The sequence below is a fragment of the Salvelinus namaycush genome, unplaced genomic scaffold, assembly GCF_016432855.1.
Source record: "Salvelinus namaycush isolate Seneca unplaced genomic scaffold, SaNama_1.0 Scaffold86, whole genome shotgun sequence".
NCBI classification, from domain to species: Eukaryota; Metazoa; Chordata; class Actinopteri; order Salmoniformes; family Salmonidae; genus Salvelinus; species Salvelinus namaycush.
This window is the reverse complement of record NW_024061597.1, coordinates 386796-404395: the sequence shown is the minus strand read 5'-3', so window position 1 is coordinate 404395 and position 17600 is coordinate 386796. Positions and strand designations below refer to the sequence as shown.

Below are 17600 nucleotides of genomic sequence, written 5' to 3'. Positions count from 1 at the left end.
CCACAGAGTCTTTACCGATCAGTTAGTCCCACAGAGTCTTTACCGATCAGTTAGTCCCACAGAGTCTTTACCGATCAGTTAGTCCCACAGAGTCTTTACCGATCAGTTAGTCCCACAGAGTCTTTACCGATCAGTTAGTCCCACAGAGTCTTTACCGATCAGTTAGTCCCACAGAGTCTTTACCGATCAGTTAGTCCCACAGAGTCTTTACCGATCAGTTAGTCCCACAGTCTTTACCGATCAGTTAGTTCCACAGAGTCTTTACCGATCAGTTAGTTCCACAGAGTCTTTACCGATCAGTTAGTTCCACAGAGTCTTTACCGATCAGTTAGTTCCACAGAGTCTTTACCGATCAGTTAGTTCCACAGAGTCTTTACCGATCAGTTAGTTCCACAGTCTTTACCGATCAGTTAGTTCCACAGAGTCTTTACCGATCAGTTAGTTCCACAGAGTCTTTACCGATCAGTTAGTTCCACAGAGTCTTTACCGATCAGTTAGTTCCACAGAGTCTTTACCGATCAGTTAGTTCCACAGAGTCTTTACCGATCAGTTAGTTCCACAGTGTGTCTTTACCGATCAGTTAGTTCCACAGTGTGTCTTTACCGATCAGTTAGTTCCACAGAGTGTCTTTACCGATCAGTTAGTTCCACAGAGTGTCTTTACCGATCAGTTAGTTCCACAGAGTGTCTTTACCGATCAGTTAGTTCCACAGAGTGTCTTTACCGATCAGTTAGTTCCACAGAGTGTCTTTACCGATCAGTTAGTTCCACAGAGTGTCTTTACCGATCAGTTAGTTCCACAGAGTGTCTTTACCGATCAGTTAGTTCCACAGAGTGTCTTTACCGATCAGTTAGTTCCACAGAGTGTCTTTACCGATCAGTTAGTTCCACAGAGTGTCTTTACCGATCAGTTAGTTCCACAGAGTCTTTACCGATCAGTTAGTTCCACAGAGTCTTTACCGATCAGTTAGTTCCACAGAGTCTTTACCGATCGGGTGAATGTTTCTCATGAGGGTCCGTCAGTTGTAGTTTCATCACAATCTGGCCTCTAACTTGTTTCCAGGTAAGAAGGATCCTCAGAAGAAGCAGCTGCCTGGTAAACCAGCTCTACAGATCGATGAGGACCAACAACCCAAGAAGAAACGTGGAGTTGGTGACAAACAGAAGGTGAGTTATTATACGGTATGAAACGGTGGTCCAGTATGATCAGTGTTTTCCATTCGCACTGGTTATCAGCTAAACAGCCGGTAAGACTTTTTCCACTTCATATTAACCAGGCTACGTTTCATTTAAAAGGTTCATTTTGTTAGTCAGAAAATGAAGTGGAGCCCTTTCCTGCTAGACCGATATGCATCTCCTAGCGATCTATTGAGAGTCACCTGTCCTGACCGATATGCATCTCCTAGCGATCTATTGAGAGTCACGTGTCCTGACCGATATGCATCTCCTAGCGATCTATTGAGAGTCACCTGTCCTGACCGATATGCATCTCCTAGCGATCTATTGAGAGTCACCTGTCCTGACCGATATGCATCTCCTAGCGATCTATTGAGAGTCACCTGTCCTGACCGATATGCATCTCCTAGCGATCTATTGAGAGTCACGTGTCCTGACCGATATGCATCTCCTAGCGATCTATTGAGAGTCACGTGTCCTGACCGATATGCATCTCCTAGCGATCTATTGAGAGGAAAGTCACCTGTCAGTCACAAAGCCAGCAATGACAGGGGACACTGCTGGTTTGACAGTCCACCTCCTGGTACCTGTGTGATGTGTGCGTTGTAGCTGGTTACAGTCAAATTTCATTACATTAAAGAGGGAGAGAGCATGATGCTCCTTTATCAAGTGAATTTGCACATGCATTACAATGGTAAGTGGTAATGAATGATGAGTCAATCAACTTAGCCTAGTTTTCTGGAAAATTCATTTATTTTCTTTTGTGTTTCACATAGCCAGCCACGCAGAGTCGTGGTGCATAGGCCATTTACTCAAATTTGTTTTGTCACATGCTTTGTAGACAACGGGTGTAGACTAACAGTAAAATGCTTACTTACGGGTCCGTTTCCACAACGCAGAGTTAAAGATATTATTAAATAGAAATAATGACATGAGGAATAAAAATAACTTGGCTACACACACACACACACACACACACACACACACACACACCCACAGTAATTAGAAAAGAACATGGCGGTGTATAGGGGGCATGAAGAGAACATGGCGGTGTATAGGGAGCATGAAGAGAACATGGCGGTGTATAGGGAGCATGAAGAGAACATGGCGGTGTATAGGGAGCATGAAGAGAACATGGCGGTGTATAGGGAGCATGAAGAGAACATGGCGGTGTATAGGGAGCATGAAGAGAACATGGCGGTGTATAGGGAGCATGAAGAGAACATGGCGGTGTATAGGGAGCATGAAGAGAACATGGCGGTGTATAGGGAGCATGAAGAGAACATGGCGGTGTATAGGGAGCATGAAGAGAACATGGCGGTGTATAGGGAGCATGAAGAGAACATGGCGGTGTATAGGGAGCATGAAGAGAACATGGCGGTGTATAGGGAGCATGAAGAGAACATGGCGGTGTATAGGGAGCATGAAGAGAACATGGCGGTGTATAGGGAGCATGAAGAGAACATGGCGGTGTATAGGGAGCATGAAGAGAACATGGCGGTGTATAGGGAGCATGAAGAGAACATGGCGGTGTATAGGGAGCATGAAGAGAACATGGCGGTGTATAGGGAGCATGAAGAGAACATGGCGGTGTATAGGGAGCATGAAGAGAACATGGCGGTGTATAGGGAGCATGAAGAGAACATGGCGGTGTATAGGGAGCATGAAGAGAACATGGCGGTGTATAGGGAGCATGAAGAGAACATGGCGGTGTATAGGGAGCATGAAGAGAACATGGCGGTGTATAGGGAGCATGAAGAGAACATGGCGGTGTATAGGGAGCATGAAGAGAACATGGCGGTGTATACACTGCCGTTCTAAATTTGAGTCACGTAGAAATTCTTGTTTTTGAAAGAAAAGCAAAAAAATGAATTGTCCTTTAAAATAACATCAAATTGATCAGAAATACAGTGTAGACATTAATGTTGTAAATGACTATTGTAGCTGGAGACGCTAGATTTTTTTAATGGAATATCTACATAGGCGTACATAGGTCCATTATCAGCAACCATCACTCCTGTGTTCCAATGGCACGTTGTATTAGCTAATCCAAGTTTATCATTTTAAAAAGCTAATTGATCATTAGAAAACCATTTTGCAATAATGTTAGCACAGCTGAAAACTGTTGTCCTGATTTAAAGAAGCAACAAAACTGGCCTTTAGACTAGTTGAGTATCTGGAGCATCAGCATTTCTAGGTTTGATTACAGGCTCAAAATGGCCAGAAACAAAGACCTTTCTTCTGAAACTCGTCAGTATTCTTGTTCTGAGAAATGGAGCCTTTTCCATGCGAGAAATTGCCAAGAAACGAAAGATCTTGTACATCGCTGTGGACTACTCCCTTCACAGAACAGCGCAAACTGTCTCTAACCAGAATAGAAAGAGGAGTGGGAGGCCCCGGTGCACAAACAAACATTGTGACAATTCATATCTTGCAGTAAAACTTGAAATAATACTTTAATCTCGAAGACAGGTTAGAAAATAGTCTTGATGATATAGGCCTAGACCACATGGGGGCGGCAGGTGGCCTAGTGGTTAGAGGAGGCAGGTAGCCTAGTGGTTAGAGGAGGCAGGTGGCCTAGTGGTTAGAGGAGGCAGGTGGCCTAGTGGTTAGAGGAGGCAGGTGGCCTAGTGGTTAGAGGAGGCAGGTGGCCTAGTGGTTAGAGGAGGCAGGTGGCCTAGTGGTTAGAGGAGGCAGGTGGCCTAGTGGTTAGAGGAGGCAGGTGGCCTAGTGGTTAGAGGAGGCAGGTGGCCTAGTGGTTAGAGGAGGCAGGTGGCCTAGTGGTTAGAGGAGGCAGGTGGCCTAGTGGTTAGAGGAGGCAGGTGGCCTAGTGGTTAGAGGAGGCAGGTGGCCTAGTGGTTAGAGGAGAGGCAGGTGGCCTAGTGGTTAGAGGAGAGGCAGGTGGCCTAGTGGTTAGAGGAGAGGCAGGTGGCCTAGTGGTTAGAGGAGAGGCAGGTGGCCTAGTGGTTAGAGGAGAGGCAGGTGGCCTAGTGGTTAGAGGAGAGGCAGGTGGCCTAGTGGTTAGAGGAGAGGCAGGTGGCCTAGTGGTTAGAGGAGAGGCAGGTGGCCTAGTGGTTAGAGGAGAGGCAGGTGGCCTAGTGGTTAGAGGAGAGGCAGGTGGCCTAGTGGTTAGAGGAGAGGCAGGTGGCCTAGTGGTTAGAGGAGAGGCAGGTGGCCTAGTGGTTAGAGGAGAGGCAGGTGGCCTAGTGGTTAGAGGAGAGGCAGGTGGCCTAGTGGTTAGAGGAGAGGCAGGTGGCCTAGTGGTTAGAGGAGAGGCAGGTGGCCTAGTGGTTAGAGGAGAGGCAGGTGGCCTAGTGGTTAGAGGAGAGGCAGGTGGCCTAGTGGTTAGAGTGATGGGCCAGTAACCTTAAGGTTGCTGGATTGAATCCCAGCGCTGACAAGGTAAACAGCTGTTGTTCTGCCCCTGAACAAGGCAGTTAACCCACTGTTCCTCGGGTTCCGAAGACGTGGATGTTGATTAAGGCAGCTCCCTGCACCTCTCTGATTCAGAGGGGTTGGGTTAAATGAGGAAGACGTGGATGTTGATTAAGGCAGCCCCCCGCACCTCTCTGATTCAGAGGGGTTGGGTTAAATGAGGAAGACGTGGATGTTGATTAAGGCAGCTCCCCGCACCTCTCTGATTCAGAGGGGTTGGGTTAAATGAGGAAGACGTGGATGTTGATTAAGGCAGCCCCCCGCACCTCTCTGATTCAGAGGGGTTGGGTTAAATGAGGAAGACGTGGATGTTGATTAAGGCAGCCCCCCGCACCTCTCTGATTCAGAGGGGTTGGGTTAAATGAGGAAGACGTGGATGTTGATTAAGGCAGCCCCCCGCACCTCTCTGATTCAGAGGGGTTGGGTTAAATGAGGAAGACGTGGATGTTGATTAAGGCAGCCCCCTGCACCTCTCTGATTGAGGGGTTGGGTTAAATGAGGAAGACGTGGATGTTGATTAAGGCAGCCCCCCCTCACCTCTCTGATTCAGAGGGGTTGGGTTAAATGAGGAAGACGTGGATGTTGATTAAGGCAGCCCCCCCTCACCTCTCTGATTCAGAGGGGTTGGGTTAAATGAGGAAGACGTGGATGTTGATTAAGGCAGCCCCCTGCACCTCTCTGATTCAGAGGGGTTGGGTTAAATGAGGAAGACGTGGATGTTGATTAAGGCAGCTCCCTGCACCTCTCTGATTCAGAGGGGTTTCGGTTAAATGAGGAAGATCCATTTCAGTTGAAGGTATTTAACTGACTAGGTATAACGAACAATGCACTGAATTCCTAAATATTCTGTAATTTAAATTGTAAAGTCATGTATTTCTACTCAATACCAGGCATTTTTCCAATCTGGTTTTTGAGGTATTTTATTAGGATGCCCATTAACTGTTGATAAAAACAGCAGCTACTCTTCCTGGGGTCCACATGAAACATGACATCATACAAAACACTAATAGACAAAACACTAATAGACAAGAACTACATCAATTTTAAAAAGGCAAACGCAGCCTACATATCAATACACACACACACACACGCAGCCTACATATCAATACACACACACACACACGCAGCCTACATATCAATACACACACACACAGCCTACATATCAATACACACACACACACACACACGCAGCCTACATATCAATACACACACACACACACAGCCTACATATCAATACACACACACACACACGCAGCCTACATATCAATACACACACACACACACGCAGCCTACATATCAATACACACACACACACACGCAGCCTAAATATCAATACACACACACACACACGCAGCCTACATATCAATACACACACACACACACAGCCTACATATCAATACACACACACACACAGCCTACATATCAATACACACACACACACACACACGCAGCCTACATATCAATACACACACACACACACGCAACCTACATATCAATACACACACACACACACGCAGCCTAAATATCAATACACACACACACACACGCAGCCTACATATCAATACACACACACAGCCTACATATCAATACACACACACACACACACAGCCTACATATCAATACACACACACACACACAGCCTACATATCAATACACACACACACACGCAGCCTACATATCAATACACACACACACACGCAGCCTACATATCAATACACACACACACACACGCAGCCTACATATCAATATACACACACACACACACACGCAGCCTACATATCAATACACACACACACACACACGCAGCCTACATATCAATACACACACACACACACACGCAGCCTACATATCAATACACACACACACACACGCAGCCTACATATCAATACACACACACACACGCAGCCTAATATCAATACACACACACACCGCAGCCTACATATCAATACAACACACACACACGCAGCCTACATATCAATACACACACACACACACAGCCTACATATCAATACACACACACACACACAGCCTACATATCAATACACACACACACACACAGCCTACATATCAATACACACACACACACACAGCCTACATATCAATACACACACACACACGCAGCCTAACATATCAATACACACACACACACGCAGCCTACATATCAATACACACACACACACGCAGCCTACATATCAATACACACACACACACGCAGCCTACATATCAATACACACACACACACGCAGCCTACATATCAATACACACACACACACGCAGCCTACATATCAATACACACACACACACGCAGCCTACATATCAATACACACACACACACGCAGCCTACATATCAATACACACACACACACGCAGCCTACATATCAATACACACACACACACACAGCCTACATATCAATACACACACACACACGCAGCCTACATATCAATACACACACACACACACGCAGCCTACATATCAATACACACACACACACGCAGCCTACATATCAATACACACACACACACGCAGCCTACATATCAATACACACACACACACGCAGCCTACATATCAATACACACACACACACGCAGCCTACATATCAATACACACACACACACAGCAGCCTACATATCAATACACACAACACACACACGCAGCCTACATATCAATACACACACACACAACGCAGCCTACATATCAATACACACACACACACGCAGCCTACATATCAATACACACCACACACCGCAGCCTACATATCAATACACACACACACACGCAGCCTACATATCAATACACCACACACACGCAGCCTACATATCAATACACACACACACACGCAGCCTACATATCAATACACACCACACGCAGCCTACATATCAATACACACACACACGCAGCCTACATATCAATACACACACACACACGCAGCCTACATATCAATACACACACACACACGCAGCCTACATATCAATACACACACACACACGCAGCCTACATATCAATACACACACACACACGCAGCCTACATATCAATACACACACACACACGCAGCCTACATATCAATACACCACACACACACACAGCCTACATATCAATACACACACACACACAACACAGCCTACATCACACACACCACACACACGCAGCCTACATATCAATACACGCACACACAGCCTACGTATCAATACACACACGCACACACAGCCTACGTATCAATACACACACGCACACACAGCCTACGTATCAATACACACACGCACACACAGCCTACGTATCAATACACACACACACACACAGCCTACGTATCAATACACACACACGCAGCCTACGTATCAATACACACACACGCAGCCTACGTATCAATACACACACACACGCAGCCTACGTATCAAATAAAACACACACACGCAGCCTACGTATCAATACAACACACACACACGCAGCCTAAGTATCAATACACACACACACACACGCAGCCTACATATCAATCACACACACACACACACAGCCTACGTATCAATACACACACACACAGCCTACGTATCAATACACACACACGCAGCCTACGTATCAATACACACACACACACGCAGCCTACGTATCAATACACACACACACACGCAGCCTACGTATCAATACGGACAGACGCGCAGCCCGACAGCTGCAGCTTAACTAGGTCTTTCCTTGCAGCACTCGACCACAGGACTGGACAATAATCAAGATAAGACAAAATTAGACCCTGCAGGGCTTTTTTTCTGGGAAGTAAACCCAATTAAAGCATGAAATAATTTAGCTGTGTATTTTGGATGGAATCAAGGCATTAGAATGTACCGGAGGCCACAAACCAAGCTGGCCCGTGGGAACCTGTCTGGCCCTTTTTCTAGTTGGCTACTCCATGTACTTGTGGAAAACACTGCCAGTATGTTGCCTTTTTATCATGATGATGATGACGAGTCAGATCTTCTTCTCCTAACTCTAACCTCAGGCTGTGGCAGCAGACTCCTCCGCCCCCACGAAGAAGAGAAACAGAAAGATAACGGAGACAGAAGTTAAAGGATTCATTAGTTCTAAATCACCAGAGAAAGAACCAGAGAAGGCAAAGCCAATCATGAAGAGGAGGCTGGACTCAGCCAGCCAATTAGCAGCCTCCCAGACCAAGAAGAGGAAGCAAGCAGCATCCAGTCCTGAGCCAGAGGGCTCTGGCATTGAGGAGCGTCCAGAGTCCCCCAGTGACAGCATAGACCAGACCAACGGGGCCAAGAAGACCAACGGAGGAGGCCCCAAGAAGGAATCTGTCTGTCAGGTGAGAACAGCTCATCTCCTAGGGTTGGGGGAGGAGTTTCAGTGTGTTCTGTTTGTCGCTGTGGGGTTCACTATGTTGCTGTCTGTTGTCAGTGTGGGGTTCACTATGTTGCTGTCTGTTGTCGGTGTGGGGTTCACTATGTTGCTGTCTGTTGTCGGTGTGGGGTTCACTATGTGTGTGTTGTCAGTGTGGGGTTCACTTGTTGCTGTCTGTTGTCAGTGTGGGGTTCACTATGTTGCGTCTGTTGTCAGTGTGGGGTTCTATGTTGCGTCTGTTGTCAGGTGGGGGTCACTATGTTGCTGTCTGTTGTCGTGTGTGGGTTCACTATGTTGCTGACTGTTGTCAGTGTGGGGTTCACTATGTTGCTGTCTGTTGCAGTGTGGGGTTCACTTGTTGCTGTCTGTTGTCAGGTGGGGTTCACTATGTTGCTGTCTGTTGTCGGTGTGGGTTCACTATGTTGCTGTCTGTTGTCGCTGTGGGGTTCACTATGTTTGCTGTCTGTTGTCGCTGTGGGTTCACTATGTTGCTGTCTGTTGTCGCTGTGGGGTTCACTATGTTGCTGTCTGTTGTCGCTGTGGGGTTCACTATGTTGCTGTCTGTTGTCAGTGTGGGGTTCACTATGTTGCTGTCTGTCTGTTGTCGCTGTGGGGTTCACTATGTTGCTGTCTGACTGTTGTCGGTGTGGGGTTCACTATGTTGCTGTCTGTTGTCGCTGTGGGGTTCACTATGTTGCTGTCTGTTGTCGGTGTGGGGTTCACTATGTTGCTGTCTGTCTGTTGTCGGTGTGGGGTTCACTATGTTGCTGTCTGTTGTCGGTGTGGGGTTCACTATGTTGCTGTCTGTCTTGTCGGTGTGGGGTTCACTATGTTGCTGTCTGTCTTGTCGGTGTGGGGTTCACTATGTTGCTGTCTGTTTGTCGCTGTGGGGTTCACTATGTTGCTGTCTGTCTTGTCGGTGTGGGGTTCACTATGTTGCTGTCTGTCTGTTGTCGTGTTGGGGTTCACTATTGCTGTCTGTTGTCGGTGTGGGGTTCACTATGTTGCTGTCGTCTGTTGTCGGTTGGGGTTCACTATGTTGCTGTCTGTTGTCGGTGTGGGTTCACTATGTTGCTGTCTGTTGTCGGTGTGGGGTTCACTATGTTGCTTCTGTCGTTGTCGGTGTGGGGTTCACTATGTTGCTTCTGTTGTCGGTGTGGGTTCACTATGTTGCTGTCTGTTGTCAGTGTGGGGTTCACTATGTTGCTGTCTGTTGTCGGTGTGGGGTTCACTATGTTGCTGTCTGTTGTCAGTGTGGGGTTCACTATGTTGCTGTCTGTTGTCAGTGTGGGGTTCACTATGTTGCTGTCTGTTGTCGGTGTGGGGTTCACTATGTTGCTGTCTGTTGTCGGTGTGGGGTTCACTATGTTGCTGTCTGTTGTCAGTGTGGGGTTCACTATGTTGCTGACTGTTGTCGCTGTGGGGTTCACTATGTTGCTGACTGTTGTCGGTGTGGGGTTCACTATGTTGCTGTCTGTTGTCGGTGTGGGGTTCACTATGTTGCTGTCTGTTGTCAGTGTGGGGTTCACTATGTTGCTGACTGTTGTCGCTGTGGGGTTCACTATGTTGCTGACTGTTGTCGCTGTGGGTTCACTATGTTGCTGTCTGTTGTTTTTTTTTTTTCAGGTGGGTTCACTATGTTGCTGTCTGTTGTCGGTGTGGGGTTCACTATGTTGCTGTCTGTTGTCGGTGTGGGGTTCACTATGTTGCTGTCTGTTGTCAGTGTGGGGTTCACTATGTTGCTGTCTGTTGTCAGTGTGGGGTTCACTATGTTGAGTCGTGCGTGTGGGGTTCACTATGTTGCTGTCTGTTGTCAGTGTGGGGTTCACTATGTTGCTGTCTGTTGTCAGTGTGGGGTTCACTATGTTGCTGTCTGTTGTCAGTGTGGGGTTCACTATGTGGACTGTTGTCGCTGTGGGGTTCACTATGTTGCTGACTGTTGTCGGTGTGGGGTTCACTATGTTGCTGTCTGTTGTCGGTGGGGTTCACTATGTTGTGTCTGTTGTCGGTGTGGGGTTCACTATTGTGGTCTGTTGTCGGTGTGGGGTTCACTATGTGCGGACTGTTGTCAGTGTGGGGTTCACTATGTTGCTGTCTGACTGTTGTAGGTGTGGGGTTCACTATGTTGCTGTCTGTCTGTTGTCGGTGTGGGGTTCACTATGTTGCTGTCTGTCTGTTGTCGGTGTGGGGTTCACTATGTTGCTGTCTGTTGTCGGTGTGGGGTTCACTATGTTGCTGTCTGTTGTCAGTGTGGGGTTCACTATGTTGCTGTCTGTTGTCAGTGTGGGGTTCACTATGTTGCTGTGCTTGTGCGTGTGTGGGTTCACTATGTTGCTGTCTGTGTCGTGTGGGGTCACTATGTGCTGTCTGTTGTCAGTGTGGGGTTCACTATGTTGCTGTCTGTTGTCGGTGTGGGGTTCACTATGTTGCTGTCTGTTGTCGTGTGGTTCACTATGTGCTCTGTTGTCAGTGTGGGGTTCACTATGTTGCTGTCTGTTGTCGGTGTGGGGTTCACTATGTTGCTGTCTGTTGTCGCTGTGGGGTTCACTATGTTGCTGACTGTTGTCGCTGTGGGGTTCACTATGTTGCTGTCTGTTGTCGGTGTGGGGTTCACTATGTTGCTGTCTGTTGTCGGTGTGGGGTTCACTATGTTGCTGACTGTTGTCGTGTGGGGTTCACTATGTTGCTGACTGTTGTCGGCTCGGTGGGTTCATATAGTTGCTGTCTGTTGTCAGTGTGGGGTTCACTATGTTGCTGTCTGTTGTCGGTGTGGTTCACTATGTTGCGTTCTGTTGTCGTGTGGGGTTCACTATGTGCTGTCTGTTGTCAGTGTGGGGTTCACTATGTTGCTGTCTGTTGTCGCTGTGGGGGGTTCACTATGTTGCTGACTGTTGTCAGTGTGGGGTTCACTATGTTGCTGTCTGTTGTGCTGTGGGGTTCTCATATGTTGCTGACTGTTGTCAGTGTGGGGTTCACTATGTTGCTGCTGTTGTCAGTGTGGGTTCACTATGTTGCTGTCTGTTGTGCGTGTGGGGGGGGTTCACTATGTTGCTGTCTGTTGTCAGTGTGGGGTTCACTATGTTGCTGTCTGTTGTCGCTGTGGGGTTCACTATGTTGCTGACTGTTGTCAGTGTGGGGTTCACTATGTTGCTGTCTGTTGTCGCTGTGGGGTTCACTATGTTGTTGTCTGTGTCGGTGTGGGTTCACTATGTTGCTGTACTGTTGTCGCGTGGGGTTCACTATGTGCTGTCTGTTGTCAGTGGGGTTCACTATGTTGCTGACTGTTGTCAGTGTGGGGTTCACTATGTTGCTGACTGTTGTCAGTGTGGGGTTCACTATGTTGCTGACTGTTGTCAGTGTGGGGTTCACTATGTTGCTGACTGTTGTCAGTGTGGGGTTCACTATGTTGCTGACTGTTGTCAGTGTGGGGTTCACTATGTGCGTCTGTGTCAGTGTGGGGTTCACTATTGTTGCTGACTGTTGTCAGTGTGGGGTTCACTATGTGTGACTGTTGTCGGTGTGGGTTCACTATGTTGCTGTCTGTTGTCAGTGTGGGGTTCACTATGTTGCTGACTGTTGTCAGTGTGGGGTTCACTATGTTGCTGACTGTTGTCAGTGTGGGGTTCACTATGTTGCTGACTGTTGTCGGTGTGGGGTTCACTATGTTGCTGTCTGTGTGGTGGGGGTTCACTATGTTGCTGCTGTCTGTTGTCGGTGTGGGGTTCACTATGTTGCTGACTGTGTGGTGTGGGGTTCAATATGTTGCTGCTGTGTCGGTGTGGGGTTCACTATGTTGCTGTCTGTTGTCGGTGTGGGGTTAAATATGTTGCTGTCTGTTGTGCTTGGGTTCTAGTGCGTCTTTGTCGTGTGGGGTTCACTATGTTGCTGCTGTTGTCGCTGTGGGTACTAGTTGCTGTCGTTTGCTGGGGGTTCACTATGTTGCTGTCTGTTTTCGGTGTGGGTTCACTATGTTGCTGCTGTTGTCGCTGTGGGTTCACTATGTTGTGTCTGTTGTCGGTGTGGGGTTCACTATGTTGTGTCGTTGTCGGTGTGGGTTCACTATGTTGCTGTCTGTTGTCGGTGTGGGGTTCACTATGTTGCTGTCTGTTGTCGGTGTGGGGTTCACTATGTTGCTGTCTGTTGTCGGTGTGGGGTCACTATGTGCTGTTGTGTGGGTGGGGTTCACTATGTTGCTGACTGTTGTCGGTGTGGGGTTCACTATGTTGCTGTCTGACTGTTGTCGGTGTGGGGTTCACTATGTTGCTGACTGTTGTAGGTGTGGGGTTCACTATGTTGCTGACTGTTGTCGGTGTGGGGTTCACTATGTTGCTGACTGTTGTCAGTGTGGGGTTCACTATGTTGCTGTCTGTTGTAGGTGTGGGGTTCACTATGTTGCTGTCTGTTGTCGGTGTGGGGTTCACTATGTTGCTGACTGTTGTCGGTGTGGGGTTCACTATGTTGCTGTCTGTTGTCGGTGTGGGGTTCACTATGTTGCTGTCTGTTGTCGGTGTGGGGTTCACTATGTTGCTGTCTGTTGTCAGTGTGGGGTTCACTATGTTGCTGACTGTTGTCGCTGTGGGGTTCACTATGTTGCTGTCTGTTGTCGGTGTGGGGTTCACTATGTTGCTGACTGTTGTCGGTGTGGGGTTCACTATGTTGCTGTCTGTTGTCGCTGTGGGGTTCACTATGTTGCTGACTGTTGTCGTGGGGTCACTATGCTGTCTGTTGTCGCTGGGGGTTCACTATGTTGCTGTCTGTTGTCGCTGTGGGGTTACTATGTGCTGTCTGTTGTCGCTGTGGGTTCATATGTTGCTGTCTGTTGTCGGTGTGGGGTTCACTATGTTGCTGTCTGTTGTCGGTGTGTGGTTCACTATGTTGCTGTCTGTTGTCAGTGTGGGGTTCACTATGTTGCTGTCTGTTGTCGGTGTGGGGTTCACTATGTTGCTGACTGTTGTCAGTGTGGGGTTCACTATGTTGCTGTCTGTTGTAGGTGTGGGGTTCACTATGTTGCTGTCTGTTGTCGGTGTGGGGTTCACTATGTTGCTGTCTGTTGTCGGTGTGGGTTCACTATGTTGCTGTCTGTTGTCAGTGTGGGGTTCACTATGTTGCTGTCTGTTGTCGCTGTGGGGTTCACTATGTTGCTGACTGTTGTCAGTGTGGGGTTCACTATGTTGCTGTCTGTTGTCGCTGTGGGGTTCACTATGTTGCTGTCTGTTGTCGGTGTGTGGTTCACTATGTTGCTGTCTGTTGTCGCTGTGGGGTTCACTATGTTGCTGTCTGTTGTCAGTGTGGGGTTCACTATGTTGCTGACTGTTGTCAGTGTGGGGTTCACTATGTTGCTGACTGTTGTCAGTGTGGGGTTCACTATGTTGCTGACTGTTGTCAGTGTGGGGTTCACTAGTTGCTGATGTTGTCGTGTGGGGTTCATATGTTGCTGACTGTGTCAGTGTGGGGTTCAATATGTTGCTGTCTGTTGTCGTGTGGGGTTCACTATGTTGCTGACTGTTGTGTGTGGGGTCACTATGTTGCTGACTGTTGTCGGTGTGGGGTTCACTATGTTGCTGTCTGTTGTCAGTGTGGGGTTCACTATGTTGCTGACTGTTGTCAGTGTGGGGTTCACTATGTTGCTGACTGTTGTCAGTGTGGGTTCACTATGTTGCTGACTGTTGTCGGTGTGGGTCACATGTGCTGTCTGTTCGGTGGGTTCACTATGTGCGTCGTTGTCTGTTGTCGGTGTGGGGTTCACTATGTTGCTGACTGTTGTAGGTGGGGGTTCACTATGTGCTGTTGTGCTGTGGGGTTCACTATGTTGCTGTCTGTGTCGGTGTGGGGTTCACTATAGTTGCTGTCTGTTGTCGCGTGTGGGGTTCATATGTTGCTGTCTGTTGTCAGTGTGGGGTTCACTATGTTGCTGTCTGTTGTCGCTGTGGGTTCACTATGTTGACTGTCTGTTGTCGCATGGGGGGTTCACTATGTTGCTGTCTGTTGTCGGTGTGGGGTTCACTATGTTTGCTGACTGTGTCGCTGTGGGTTACTATGTTGCTGTCTGTCTGTTGTCGGTGTGGGGTTCACTATGTTGCTGTCTGTTGTAGGTGTGGGGTTCACTATGTGCTGTCTGTTGTCGGTGTGGGTTCACTATGTTGTTGACTGTGTCGGTGTGGGGGTTCATATGTTGCTGTCTGTTGTCGGTGTGGGTTACACTATGTTGCTGTCTGTTGTAGGTGTGGGGGTTCACTATGTGCTGACTGTTGTCTGTGGGGTTCACTATGTTGCTGTCTGACTGTTGTCGGTGTGGGGGTCACATGTTGCTGAGTTGTAGGGTGGGGTCACTATGTGCTGACTGTTGTCGGGGTGGGGTCACTATGTTGCTGATTTCGTGTGGGTTCCTATGTTGCTGTCGTCGTAGGTGTGGGGTTCACTATGTTGCTGTTCTGTGCGGTGTGGGGTTCACTATGTTGCGACTGTGTCGGTGTGGGTTCACTATGTTGCTGTCTGTTGTCGGTGTGGGGTTCACTATGTTGCTGTCTGGTTGTCGGTGTGGGGGTTCACTATGTTGCTGTCTGTTGTCAGTGTGGGGTTCACTATGTTGCTGACTGTTGTCGCTGTGGGGTACTATGTTGCTGTCTGTTGTCGTGTGGGGGTTCACTATGTGCTGACTGTTGTCGGTGTGGGGTCAATTGTTGCTGTCTGTTGTCAGTGTGGGGTCACTATGTGTCTGACGGTGTTGTCCGTGTGGGGTCACTATGTGCTGTCTGTTGTCGTTGGGGTTCACTATGTTTGCTGTCTGTGTCGCTGTGGGGGTTCACTATGTTGGTTGTCTGTTGTCGCTGTGGGGGTTCACTATGTTGCTGTCTGTTGTCGGTGTGGGGTTCCACTATGTTGCTGTCTGTGCGTGTGGGGGTCATATGTTGCTGTCTGTCGTTCGGTGTGGGGTCACTATGTTGCGGTCTGTTGTGCGGTGTGTGGTTTCACTATGTTGCTGTCTGGTGTCGGTGTGGGGTTCACATGTTGCTGTCTGTTGTCGGTGTTTGGGGTTCACTATGTTGTGACTGTTGTCAGTGTGGGGTTCACTATGTTGATGTCTGTTGAGTGTGGGGTTACTATGTTGCGTCTGTTGTAGGTGTGGGGTTCACATGTTTGCTGTTGTCTGTCTGTTGTCGGTGTGGGGTTCACTATGTTGCTGTCTGTTGTCGGTGTGGGGTTCACTATGTTGCTGTCTGTTGTCAGTGTGGGGTTCACTATGTTGCTGTCTGTTGTCGGTGTGGGGTTCACTATGTTGCTGTCTGTTGTCAGTGTGGGGTTCACTATGTTGTGCTGTTGTCATGTTGTCAGGGTGTGTGGGGTTCACGATGTGCTGTCTGTTGTCGGTGTGGGGTTACTAGTTGCTGTCTGTTTTCGGTGTGGGTTCACTATGTTGCTGTACTGTTGTCAGTGTGGGGTTCACTATGTGTGGACTGTTGGCGCTGTGGGGTTACTATGTTGTGACTGTGTCGGTGTGGGGTTCACTATGTTGCTGTTCTGGCTGTCGTGTGGGGTTCACTATGTTGCTGTACTGTTGTCAGTGTGGGGTTCAACTATGTGCTGACTGTTGGCTGAGGGGGGTTCACTATGTTGCTGACTGTTGTCGTGTGGGGTTCACTATGTTGCGTCTGTGTCAGTGTGGGTTCATATGTTGCTGTCTGTGCGTGTGGGGTTCACTATGTTGCTGTCTGTTGTCGGTGTGGGGTTCACTATGTTGCTGTCTGTTGTCGGTGTGGGGTTCACTATGTTGCTGTCTGTTGTCAGTGTGGGGTTCACTATGTTGCTGTCTGTTGTCAGTGTGGGGTTCACTATGTTGCTGTCTGTTGTCAGTGTGGGGTTCACTATGTTGCTGTCTGTTGTCAGTGTGGGGTTCACTATGTTGGACTGTTGTCGCTGTGTGTTCATTATGTTGCGCTGTGTCGGTGTGGGGTTCACTATGTTGCTGTCTGTTGTCGGTGTGGGGTTCACTAGTTCTGTTCTTTTGTCGTGGTGGGTTTATGTTGTGATGTGTCGGTGTGGGGTTCACTATGTGCTGACTGTTTCAGTGTGGGGTTACTATGTTGCTGTCTGATGTGTCAGTGTGGGGTTCACTATGTTGCTGTCTGTTGTGCGTGTGGTGTTCACTATGTTCTGTCGTCGTTGTCGGTGTGTGGTTCACTATGTTGCTGTTGTTGTCGTTGGGGTTCACTATGTGCTGTCTTTGTCAGTTGGGTGGTTCACTATGTTGCTGTCTGTGTGTCAGTGTGGGGTTCACTATGTTGCTGCTGTTGTCAGTGTTGGGTTCAATAGTTGCTGTCTGTTGTCAGTGTGGGGTTCACTATGTTGCGTCTGTTGTCGTGTGGGGTTCACTAGTGTGTCTGCTGTGTCGGTGTGGGGTCACTATTTGCGTGTCGTCTGTTGCTCGGTGTGGGGTTCACTATGTTGCTGTGTTGTCAAGTGTGGGGTTCATATGTTGCTGTCTGAGTTGCAGGTTGTGGGAGTTCACTATGTTGCTTCTGTTTCGTGTGGGGTTCACTATGTTGCTGTCTGTTGTCGTGTGGGGTCACTATGTTCTGTTTTGTCGCGTGTGGGTTCCCACATGTTGCTGTCGGACTGTGCGGTGTGGGCACAGTTGCTGTCGTTGTCGGTG

General features: G+C 48.4%; 1 protein-coding gene across 1 annotated transcript in view; it reads left to right on the top strand.

Moving 5' to 3' along the window:
• The window catches only part of LOC120043084 (histone-lysine N-methyltransferase NSD2-like), a 40679-nt gene that overhangs the window by 11751 nt on the left and 11328 nt on the right, over nt 1–17600 (top strand). The window contains exons 8-9 of the mRNA XM_038987809.1: nt 1063–1166; nt 8598–8915. Of these exons, the coding sequence (XP_038843737.1) occupies nt 1063–1166; nt 8598–8915 (422 nt within the window). The remainder of the gene's footprint in view (nt 1–1062; nt 1167–8597; nt 8916–17600) is intronic.